Source organism: Triticum dicoccoides, chromosome 4B (assembly GCF_002162155.2).
Source record: "Triticum dicoccoides isolate Atlit2015 ecotype Zavitan chromosome 4B, WEW_v2.0, whole genome shotgun sequence".
NCBI classification, from domain to species: Eukaryota; Viridiplantae; Streptophyta; class Magnoliopsida; order Poales; family Poaceae; genus Triticum; species Triticum dicoccoides.
In genome coordinates, this window is record NC_041387.1 from 52982448 (window position 1) to 52994913 (window position 12466).

General features: G+C 43.1%; 1 protein-coding gene across 1 annotated transcript in view; it reads right to left on the reverse strand.

Annotated features, from left to right (window-relative positions):
• LOC119294951 (calcium-transporting ATPase 3, endoplasmic reticulum-type-like) overlaps window positions 1-10750 on the reverse strand; it is a 25720-nt gene extending 14970 nt beyond the window's left edge. The window contains exons 1-14 of the mRNA XM_037573265.1: window positions 10641-10750; window positions 10480-10530; window positions 10359-10392; window positions 9611-9628; window positions 8581-8717; window positions 8401-8475; window positions 7875-7920; window positions 6973-7032; window positions 6799-6879; window positions 6477-6562; window positions 4510-4611; window positions 4271-4324; window positions 3455-3556; window positions 2498-2556 (exon numbers count right to left, since the gene is read on the reverse strand). Of these exons, the coding sequence (XP_037429162.1) occupies window positions 2498-2556; window positions 3455-3556; window positions 4271-4324; window positions 4510-4611; window positions 6477-6562; window positions 6799-6879; window positions 6973-7032; window positions 7875-7920; window positions 8401-8475; window positions 8581-8717; window positions 9611-9628; window positions 10359-10392; window positions 10480-10530; window positions 10641-10673 (938 nt within the window). The 5' untranslated portion in view covers window positions 10674-10750. The remainder of the gene's footprint in view (window positions 1-2497; window positions 2557-3454; window positions 3557-4270; window positions 4325-4509; window positions 4612-6476; window positions 6563-6798; window positions 6880-6972; window positions 7033-7874; window positions 7921-8400; window positions 8476-8580; window positions 8718-9610; window positions 9629-10358; window positions 10393-10479; window positions 10531-10640) is intronic.
• Between the last annotated feature and the right edge of the window lie 1716 nt (window positions 10751-12466).

Genomic DNA, 12466 nt, shown 5'->3' on the forward strand with positions numbered 1-12466 from the left:
GCTGAGAAGATCCAGCAAGGCTTCTTGTGGGTTGGGCGCGCTGTCGCTAATGGAGGAACCTGTCATGTCAATTGGCGCCACGTGTGCCGCCCGCTGGAGTACAGCGGCCTATGGATCCGAGACCTGGAGCGCGCCGGGCTCGCATTACGGCTGCGATCAAACCTGGCCAAATGGGCCGGCACGGCATGGCACGACCCGGCCTGGATTAAACGGGCCAGACACGGCAAGGCCCGGACTGGATTAAACGGGCCAGACACGACACGGCCCAACCAGGCACGCTAAGTACACAAGCCGTGCCGGTCCGGCACGCGTGCTGTCCTCTCTCGCCCAGACACGCCCCCCTCGCTATACAGGCCGTACCAGCCCGTTTGGCACGCTGGCACAGCGACCCGAGTAAACAGATCGAGGCACATACGTTGTCTAAAAATAAGAAAGATAGAGGCACCTACGTCTCGTAGCCTCAAAAAAACCTACATCTCGTGGGCTAGTGCTAGAAGGCACATCGAGGCCAACTAAAAGAAGAGATTAAAAAGTGAGGCAATCGAGCCACATTCTGTACGATCATGCCACTCCTCCCGGCCCTCCCGCAACGACTCTTTCGAGCGAGACGCTCCTCGGCCACATGCGCTCGTGCCGCTTCTCCCCATCTCATGCGCTCTTTTTTTCGAGTGAATCCTGATCTCGTTCGCTCGTGCCGCTCCTTCCAGGTACAATCGCTCCTTGCTCATGTTTGTTAGACGTGTCGGGCCGGGCCGGCACGCGTGCCTGGCTAGCCAGCCCAGGCACGGCCCTAGCCAGGCCACGTGTCGGGCACGGCCCGTTAAGCCACATGACGGCTCGGCCCCTGACGGGCCAGGCACACGGGCTATCGGGCTGGCACATCTAGGCTGGCCCATTTGGCCAGGTTTGGCCGCAATGGCTATGGTTCGCTCTCACAAATGATGATTGCGCATGGCAAGGGCTTGATTTCCAATTCTCCCAATAGGAGCGCGTGCTATTCTTTGCCTCCACCACTGTGGTCATCGAGAATGGCTCGACGGGCCTGTTTTGGGACGATCACTGGCTAAATGGCAGTCCGTATGCAAATTTGCACTCGTGCTATACCAGTGCATCCCAAAGCGGCGGCGCAAATCAAGAATGGTGGCCGAGTTACTCGGTGGCAACACTTGTGCCCACGATGTCCAAGGAGTCCTTGGGATACACGAGATTGGGCAATATTTGTTACTTTGGTAGGCCGAGCAGCACATCACCCTTATGAACAAGACAGACCGGCTGCTCTAGAGATGGACGGCCAACGGCACCTCCTCGGCAAAGTCTTGCTACGCCACCACCTTCCACGGATCCACGCGATGCCCCTCATGTAAGTTGACCTGGAAGAGTTGGGCGCCGCCTCGCGTTAAGTTCTTCCACTGGTTGGCCGGCCAAGACCGATGCTGGACTGCAGCACGACTCACCCAACGCGGTCTGCAGCATCACCCCATATGCCTCCTTTGCTATCAGGCACCGGAGAAAATCCAGCACCTGCTCCTGGCCTACCCGTTTGCCCGGCAAACCTCGCACATCATCCTTATGGACAGGTGGCCGCGAGCGAAGGAGCAGACACCTCCCACGTTGCGTAAAGCCCTGCAATCCATCACCATACTCGTTCCCTAGATGATCTGGAAGCAGCGGAACGAATGCGTCTTCGACAACGCAAGACCCTCGATTGATACGTTAGTGGATAGGATCAAAGATGAGGCCAAATGTTGGGCACAAGTAGGGGCACAGGGCCTCAAGGTCGTTCTCCCCGCGTCCTGGGATGTCCACTGATCGGGCGCATGGCCCTTGTAACACTCACCACTAGGAGGATTGTTCTTTCCCATCTTTTCAATGCAATGAAACGCAAAGATCCTTTGCGTTTTCTCGAAAAAGAATGACCAATTTTGTCGCGAGCAGCACAAATTGTTTACACCATATACAAGGAAGCCAAGTTCAGTAACTAGCTAACAGGCCATGGGAGGAGGATTGTTCTTTCCCATCTTTTCAATGCAATGAAACGATGCAATGAAACGCAAAGATCAAGAATGACTAATTTTGTCGCAAGCAGCACAAATTGTTCACACCATATACAAGGAGGCCAAGTTCAGTAACTAGCTAACAAGCCATGGGATTAACTCAATTGTGTTACAATGTACAAATCCCAATGCACTCTTTCAAACTACCAAACTTCACTTTTCAAATTCCAACTGATCACACTTCCCATTTTGACAAGAATCTGAATTGATTTCGTGCTTTATTAATAATTAAGAATTAACTGACTGAGAGAAACATTATAGTATTAACAAACATTGGTAAAGTTGGAGATATTAAGTACACCTTCAAATTATGTTCAAAAAAAAGTACACCTTCAAATTACAGATTTAAATCAGATAAATTTTGTTGATATATCAACTGAATCACATAAAATGTTTTATTTGACACTACTGGAAAGCTACAAATTGTTTGTAAGGAAACTCACGTTGTTACTACAGCTGGGAGACCTTCTGGAATGGCTGCAACAGCAAGGGCAACTGCTACCTATCAAAAGAAAACAGTGCATATTTTCCAGAAATCAAAGTTAGGCACGATAATTAATAATGGTTGAAAGCAGCAGTATAAGGTACAAGGAAGTACAAAATTAACTAATCCCTCCAATCTTAAGTATAGCTTTGGGTACATGAAGTAAGAAGCAATACAAAATGGCATTGGCACCCTTCATTATTCACAAAAATTATCATTTTTTCATTCAGTATGTTAGAAAGCTTCATTATCAATGAGAACATGCACATTTACTACGAAGGGTTAACAATAACACAAAGCAATGAGTAAATAAGCTTCCAGGTTGTAGAACGATATATACTTAAAGAGAAGTTCTTAGGGCTAAAATGACTTGCTTGCAATGGGAAGTATTAAATAAAGATAACAATGCCTAACCGGGGTGGATTGACAGCTCTTTATCAAATGCATGTAGGTAGGTCCACTTAATGGACACAACTATATGAACAAGGAACTCATTTAAGATTTTAAGCCAGTCAACTTGAATGAAACGAAAGTTGCTGTCATCAACCACATCTAAACAATCGAGAATGAAACGAAAATTGCTGTCATCAACCACATTTAAACAATCGAGTTTCCAGGTACAGACCATACTGTGCAACATCATAAATGGCCTGAGCATATGAGTTATAATAAATGGCTATAAACAATGTCATTCTACAGATACATGCACTATAGAGCCTGACAACAATAACCCCAGCTAATTTGTGTGAATGTAGCTTTCATGAAGATACAGTCTACGAAAGAGAACCAACGATACCAAATTCTGCACTCTGGCTTAACACACAACAAGCAAATCTCTGATAATCATATTACAGAACCTACAATGAGCAAATACCAATAATCGAACATTCAGACAAAACAGGAATATTGATATTACCTTAAAATAATGAATGGCACCCCTAAGAAAGCCACCATGAGAAGGATCTCGGAAATGGCCAATATTTACAACCCAAACAAGAATACAGATCCCTGCTATAACCTGAAAATAAAATTAAAAAATCTGATTAAGCCTGAAAAAAGCATTTGAACTTCAAACTATATGATTCCTGAAACAACAACGGTGATTCACTCTCAACCAAGCTTATATTCCACCCATTCTTTTTGTCATTCTAATATTTTCCCCATTAGCACAAGTAATATTTTCACAAAATACACTGAAATCACAGTTATGTTCACAGTTTGCATTGGTCAACTTCTAATCTGAGTTGGACTTGTTTTAGACTAGAATTATTATGACTCTCCAAGTCTCTAATCTATCAGACATGTATCATGCCATGGACCTGCAACCCTAGCTAGGTAAACGTGACTTCAGTGTAATTAGATATGTGCATCTTACAGGTTAGAGAAACATATGAGCGCAAATAAAGGGAATCCAAGTTAATTAATAAGAGATGGATCAAACAGTCAAGTACAAAAATGGAAAACCTACACAAAATTTGGGAGCAAAACTACCAATCATAAAGTTGCTGATATTTCAAGAGAAATGTAAATGAATATACTAAACCATTAAGGCTCTTTAGCAAAGGAAAACAAGATTCAATTGTGGTTAGCTTTCCTTGTGAAATCTTCATCAGGCTCTCTTCCAGTAAATGGTTATAAACTTATAATTTTGATTGGTTCCATACAATAATGCCCCTTAATTTTGGAAAGAAAAACTACTCATAACATGTTGGAAAAGACCATGGTCAGCTACCTTTGCCAGAAATGTGCCAAATTCGTCCAGTTTTTTCTTCAGTGGAGTCGCTTCCTGGATGTGTGGAAATATCGTCAGTACGTAAAATTGTCACTATACATAAAGCAATCATAGTGCTAAGACACAAAACAATACTAGAGCAGCAAAAAGATTAAGTGAAAATATATATTTCGAATGAGAAACATCAGTATCAAATTTTATCATAATATACACAAATGAGAAGCAAATCGAATGCTTACATCCTCTGTTCTCAGCATTGCATCACGTATACTTCCCATTGCAGTATTAGAACCAACACCAATAACGACAGCTCTTGCTCTACCAGCTACAACAACAGTACCCTGGGAAGCAAAGGCATCAGGTAGCATGCAAAGTTCAGAAGAAGCAACTGGAGAATGGATGTAATGAGCAAAAAATTTGAAGAGAAAGTGTTCTTTCAGATGTAATTTGAAGAAAAAAATACCCTGGACTTCGAATTAAAGCAGTTCAAGAAGATATATCACTTTTTTAGGTTTAAGACGGCGCTGGATGCTAGGCAGGAGTTCTGTGCCACCTAGTGCCAGTAGCCTGAAATTTGTTCCTCTAAAATCCAGAGCAGTCTGAACATGTACTGCAATCTGGACGACAAACCTAAGTTGCGCCTAGGCGTGTAGGCCTGGGCATTCGGTAGAAACCGAAAGTTCGGTTAGTACCGTTCGGTTCATTTTTAAATTCAGTTATCGAAAATGCTAATCGAAATTGAATGCCCAAAACTGAAAACCGAAAATTCGGTTAACCGGATATTTAGGTTCGGTTTTCAGTTTACCCGAACCAGGGCTTTCTTTTGTATTCTATCACAGCGCAAGTACACACACCTTTATATAGCCGAGCTACCTACTCCCTTCCCGTTAGCTGGGCGATGTGGGACTAAAATGATATACTACTACCGGCCAGTTCGCACCATCGGCTGCACCTTTTCACGTTCAACTAGCTCACAGACTTGCACATTGTTGGGCTTGGGCCTTGGACGTATGTGGTCAGCCCAAGGGAGCGGCTGGTATCTGGTCGCATGCGTACAGTCAGCGCTGTGTCGCGAAGCTTTGATCGTTCGTCCAAGCTTTCTCGTGTGTAGTTCGGCTTTTCGGTTTAACCGGTAAATATACTGAACTGATCGATCTCATTTCGGTTAGTGAATGCAAAAACCGAATATTCTTAAACCAAGGATAAAAACCAAAATTTCAGTTTATTCGGTTTCGGTATCAGTTCGGCGTTCGGTTTGTCGGTTTTTATGCCCACCCCTATAGGCGTGCCAAGAGACGCTCTGCATGATAGCAGCAGCTGCAGGCTTCACTGCTCAAGCGGGTAGAAACTAGAGGGGTGAAAGAGTCAAAACTGAAATGAAAAAGGGAAAATTAAGGCCCCACCAGGCCCATTTGCTCACTAAGCTGCTGCTTTAGTTACGTCATGGTTCAGATCTGCCTACAGATCGTGCTGCCGCTGTCACCACGACTGCATGAGCAACAACATCTAATGCCATCAACCCCATCACTGATGACACGCCGCCACGGGTGGCAACCCACTACAACACTTTCTTACCTTGCTGCAGCCGTTCATTTTCAATGTCCACACACCACCTCCTTGTCCCTCCTCATCGATGCGTCGCCAGTGAAAACACCTTCGGCAGAGAACCTAGGGCCAAGGCTACATATTGCTCTCCTAGTGTTTTCGCACGCCTAGGTGGGCGCCTAGACACATCTTTTTTAACCCTTTTATGTGTTACAAGCTCTCAAATGTAAGATTTACATTAAGGTTTCAAAAGATAATCACACAATCCTACAAAGACTTAAACATATCAAACTGCGTATTGTTTTTCATCGTTTCTCGATCTTACCTAACGGCCAAACGAATATGCTTGTGAATAAGCAGAGAGGACAAAAGATCGCTAGCTCAATTATTTTGAGCGAACAAGACATGTAGGTATGAGCAGTGTTTCCACAATGGAAAAAAATGGATGGGACATATCCTGAATAACAGCCTCACATGGCTCCTACATTTTCAGGACACTCCAATCTGATTCATCATCCCTCAACCAACGGATTCGCATTGAAGTTTAGATATTTTCATTTTAAAAAGCATGTTTACTTGATTAGTTCCCTAGACTGAACGCTATAAAAAATCGATAGATCTATGTGATTACCAAGATACTGGGTTGCACATATACACCTACCGAGAAAAGAATGTTTGTTTTGTCCTGGTAGACAGCATTCATTGCTGAAGTTGAATCAAGCTCTTTAGCCACTGAACAGCTTTCCCCTAGAATAATGCACAAAATAAACAAGTGATTCAGAAACACGTATGTTAGCTGTTGATAGGTTGAACCATGCACCTAGCAATGTCTCTAGCGACAATGATATGGCCAGATCAATGCACTGCCCAAAAAAAGGGCATAACATTTCTCCTGTTCTCTAAAACAAGATTGCCACGACAAACTAGTAAACTTCTAATATTAGGATGAACAGGAGGATAGCACAGGACAACACAAAATATACCTGTCAGAATTGCCTGGTCAACACGCAATTGATGGCTTAGCATTTCAACCATTCTCATGTCAGCTGGAACTTTGCAACCAACTACCCATAAGAAACAAGGTGTAACCAAGTTAGATCAGGAACATAATCAGCATTATGCTAAATGGAAATCACTTGAATGGCCTTGGACAGTACCTCCCACTTCTACAATATCTCCAGGGACAAGTTCTGTTGCTGGAAGTATAGAAAAGCAACCTAACAAATTGAACATTGACAAGTGACTCAATCATATGAATATAAATAAATAGTTTAAAGAACATTAGTAACATTTAATACTGAGTCTTTCAAGTGAAGATATATCAATCCAATCGTAGATATCAAGATAAACACTTTGTTTTCACAAATCAACAAATACAAGGATTGTTAACCAGGTGGAAGCTGATTAAAAGGCACTTCTGGAGCAAGAAAGTATGATGCAAGTAAATGTTGCTCTTAATCAAAACATTTTTGCTTCAATTCATAGCCTTACAAACCAACTTTAAAAAAGTTGCAAGTGCAGCCCAACTCCTACTTTAATGACACATGTACATGCACGCAAAGCACATGCACAAAAGAAGCAACTGACAGGGACTAAGGTTTGCACAAGACTCTGCTTGACATGATGTGTCAACGATATAAGTAGGCTCAGGCACACTCAGATCTTTAGCAGCCTGTGACAATGTATGTAAACCCAATCTAAAAGTGGCCTTGGCATCATCAATCTCTTCCAAGAGAATGATGCCCTTCTTATGGAACACCTTCACAAGTTCTACGATAAGCATGGCATTCCCTGGGTCCAGCTCACACAAACCAACCTGCAGTGCCAATGACATATGAGCTCATGCCTCACATGTCTGTCAAAGCAAGTTGATTTTGTTGAACTTGAATTTTTCAAGTGGAATGGTTACAAGTACATATTTCCAATTTCAAAACTAAAGAGTAGATGCAACTCATAGCCATAATTAACAAAAGTTCAATCAGAAGACTGCAAATAAAAAATTGTGTGAAAATATGCTTACACACTCAAAATGCAATAATCGATTCGAAAAGTTTATTACCATTGCGAAGCACCGTTGCAACATCTGCTTGATATGCTCGCAACTCCTGCAGATTTTTCAATAAACGAGTCATTGTGGATGGACAACAAGAGTTGGCCATTGCAATATCAATTGCAGTTACATAGTACAAGATGAAGATAATAACTAGCATATGGAGTTAGATTAACCATGCGTAGAAAAGGAATAATTAGGACCAAAATCAGTACTCTTAGTATTGCTCCAAATATGTGAAACAAACTATAATGGAGTTGGAAACAAGAGAACATGACCAGGGTGAACATGGTGTATTCACGATTATGCATCCAAGAATTAGGTAAAAGCCATTTAAACATTCCAAGTTTCACCTTGAAGTAATTTGTATGATGTTTGTAGGGAAAGAGGGAAACAAGAAAACATAGGACAGCAGAAGATTTAAAGCCACGCATAATATCTCACAGCACGTGCAAAAAGAAAATCATATCAAACAGCAGTAAACCAGATCTGCAGAGTTAAGCACGACACTAGAGCCTTATTTAAAAGTAAGAACCTCGAGAGCTTTTTCAGCATTTGTTTCTGTGATCACACCAACTGCTGCATTTGCTGCTAATATCATAAATATGACCTATGCAATCAAAACAAAGGCCATCTTGTTAGTTACTGCCTTCATGTGGCACTTGAAAATCATCTTCCTCAAATAGGACATATGTTCCAAAGTGGATCAACTTACAGATGGTTCCAAAAATGCTGTTAATCCAGTTTCACCATTCAATCGAGCCAAAAGGAAGGATACCACAGCAGCTGCTATCAATATTTTGACGAGTAAATCATCAAACTGTTTCAAAACTAACTTCCAGAAGGGGGTACCTGGGTCAGAAGTTTCAGGTTAATAGATGATGAATAAAGGGTAACAAAACTAACTTTCTTTTATCTATTTATCTTCCTTGAAATCCTTATTCGTTTGTTCTGGTTACGATTTTTATTTATTTTTGGTAAAATCCTCCTGGAACAGAATCGAGTTAGTTGTTATGAACTTCAATAAAGTTAACTTCTGTAGCTGGTGCCAAAGAGAACAAAGACCCAATACAATATAATTTGGTGATCATCCAACAAGGTATTTGTCTAACACAGTATTTGCAAAAGCTTGCTAGGACAAGTCATCATCCAAGGTAAAGGATGTTAAAGGGTAGTATGGCTAGTATTTATGTCTTAAGGTTATTTCTTGTATCTGCGGAGAAACAGCCCGACTGGGTGCATTAAACATACCTATTCAATCCAACAGTAACAAATACCTATAAAACGCGTACTATTATACTACTACCCTTGACATTTTCTACTACCTTACCAAAATAAATCATTTTTACATGGGAATCACCAAACAGTAGAGCTTACACATTTCAATGATACTCTCCTTCTCATAAAACATCCAACTTTTCAAAATTGTCGTTTGCAATGCAAGTACATTGGCAAACTTGACATATAATCATTACAATACTTTTGCTTTATACCCATATTTAAATCATATTGAGTAATTGTAGCATGCCAACTAATAGAACTCGTAGTTTCCATGCATCCTTGTCAATCCATGGTTGACTTATATTCAGTTATTCAGAAAGGGTAGATGAGTAAGGCAGAGACAATGTAATACCAAGTACCAACATCTTCTGACGGCAAACACTTTGGAGAAAAGGTGTAACAGGCAATATGAAATGTGTTGCCACATGTAAAATGAACATTAGAAGTTAGAACTGATAGCTTACTTTCTTCTTGGGGCAGCACTGCAGATCATCCATGCACGAAAGCAAAGTGCAGCAATCAGTTAGAGGCCACAATAATGATAACAAGAATCAAAATGTATGAATACCGCAATGCAAAATTAGATGATAACATAAATATGTCTGCCCTCAAAATTGTGCAGGGGTCTCGACTGAAGCTTTCAAATTTTACTGAGAAAATGGTAGGGATCTGAACTACATCCAAAGTATGAAAGCTGTATCAATTCAGTTAAATCAGCATCACGGTGACTTCCAAATTTCATTCAGGGATTACAAAAGTCGATACGTGCGGGTTATCGCATTACATCCGTGACAAAATGTTTTTTGTCGGATAACCTCAGCAAGTTATAAGGGTGTGAGGCCGTTCCCCGTTATTAGTATTACAAAAAAGTCACCGAGCACATTCATGCAAAGCACATCTCCTCATTTAGAAATGCTCTGGTTTTAGATGGTTCTAGTGGCTAGGACTTAACCACCAAAGCAGAGGGCATATCAATGCTGACAAAATATAGAACTATAGATAGCCACCGTGTGCGAAATAAAAAGCCCTATTCTGATGAATTTGGATAGAATACATTTCGAGGTTGGTGCACAGGAATCAAACAATCCCTCGTCTGAAAAACTTCCTCACTCAGCAAAACCCCATATCCTTCTCTCCATTTGTTACTTTAACACAAGCAGTTCGGCGACAATAAGCAAATGAAAAAGCATTGGACAGCACGAAGTTCCTCACCGTTTTTGCCGTGAAGCAAGGCATGCTGCTCCACCTGCCCACACAAGCCAAAAACCAAATCAGCCCCCCATTCCCCGTAACCCAGACCAAAAACCACAGCGCGGACGGCTCGGAGCAGCACCTGCGAGTCGGAGAGGCCCTTGGTCCGGTCCACGCCGAACGCTTGGAGCACCTGCGAGGAAGGGCGGCGACCAGATCCGTGAGAGGCGGCGGCGGCGGCGAAAGGAGGGAAGGTCAAGCGATGGCGCGAGACGGGGCCGAGATGTGGCGGCGGGGGCTTACCTCCGCGGCGGACTTGGCGTAGGCGTCTTCCATGGTCGGCGGCGCCGACGGGTGGGAGGGGGCGGGGGCGGAGGGGAGGGAGTGATCGCGGCGGCGCGGCCAGGGAGAAGCGGCCGGATTTTCTCAGCTCGGGTTTTGGATTTGGGTGTTTTATTGGTAGCAACGGTGTGATTTGCTGGTCAGAGGACAGGTGGCCGTGGGATCTCTGCTCCGGATCGGCCGCTGGAACACGTGGGCCATGAGGAAGTGAAGTGCGAGACAAGTGATGCACACTTTTTAGCCTAGCTTTGCTTCGCCTTCTCGCTAGCCGGTTTTCAGGAGATCGGCAGTAACGAGTAAAACTGTTCCCCAAAACGTGTCGGGGATGACTCAAAAAAGGAAAAGAAAATGTCAATAATAATAACAATATGCGTCCGCGTGTTTGGAATTTCACAGGCTGCAATGCAGGTAAATGAACTAAATAAATAGTTAAGGTCATCTTCAAGGTTGAAACTCATTTCACCGTCGTATGTCCGGACATGTACGTGTGTCCAGCATGCTCTTCAAAGTTCAACTGTCTCCACAATCTGGACTTCCCCAAATCCAGATCACATGGGCCCTACATAAAACTCCACCCCACCATGCACTCTTTCGTTTTCGTGTCGGACTCTCCTTTTCCTGCTCAGCTTTCTGCCATAGCAGGACATTTCTCGTTGTGGCCCTCTTCTATAAATCCGAATAATGCCCACCCCACCTTCACCATGTGTCAACACCGGCAAAAAATGGTCGTGTGTTACTACGGGCAAAAGGCGAGAAATGCCACGAGCAGGTCACAAAGCGCTAAAGTTTCTCTCCCATATCTCTCGTTTTCGTTGACCACTGTGATTCTCCTCTCCCATCTCTCACATTTTCATTGACCACTGTGATTCCCTAGCATGCTTAAGTTTTGACGATCTAATGGGAAGGCCAAATTAAAGCAATTCCAAAAGAGAAGCAAATCATATGATCTAAGAATTAGATGTATTTTGTTTTAATTACAAGAAACATCATATTGGGTCGATGAGCCTCTTTCTTCGATGTAATCTCATAAATAATGCAAGAGAGACATGATGGCCTTTCTTCGATGTCAATCAATTAGTTGAAAGAAAACTTAAGCGATACCACTCACAACTAACTAAAGTGAAAAATAAACTCGATGAAGGTGCAAATTCTTGTATAGAAAAGAATAAAATCTTTTCCTTTAGAAACATAGACCGTCTTAAATAACATCTCGCGAAAAAAAAACCTCTTAAATAGCATGTCCGCTCGCGCGTAGGACCTGGGACGCCGCCGCCACCCATTGCTCTGCGACACCACGGCCGCCGCCTCCGTCATGTGGAACGACAGAGAAGCTCGAGCACGGCTGAATGGAGCGGTTCCAGACGCCGGTTATGCGGAGCATCTCCGCCCAAGCGCTGGCCCAGGACCGCTGCCGCCACCTACCGCTCAGAGATGTTGCGGTCGCCGCCGACGCCACCCGCTGCTTCACGATGCCGCTATGACTGTCACCACCGCGAGGAATTTTCAGGAGTTATTCCTCATTTTATTATTGCTCGCCAGATTATTTTCAGTTCAACAACTGTCTTGCTCAAATTTCATATCATATGGCAAACTATTTAATTTCAAGAAATACAAAAGAGGTCTAATGGACAATAATTCGATTACTGTCATACATCAAATTTCATATTCACCGGTCGCCGCCTCCGTGGAGGCTCCTATGACACATCAACAAAATAAGGACTGAGTGTGGACGAGCTGAATCGGGCGGGTGCTATAGGGCAAACGACTTTAAATCGTCAGGGGAGAGC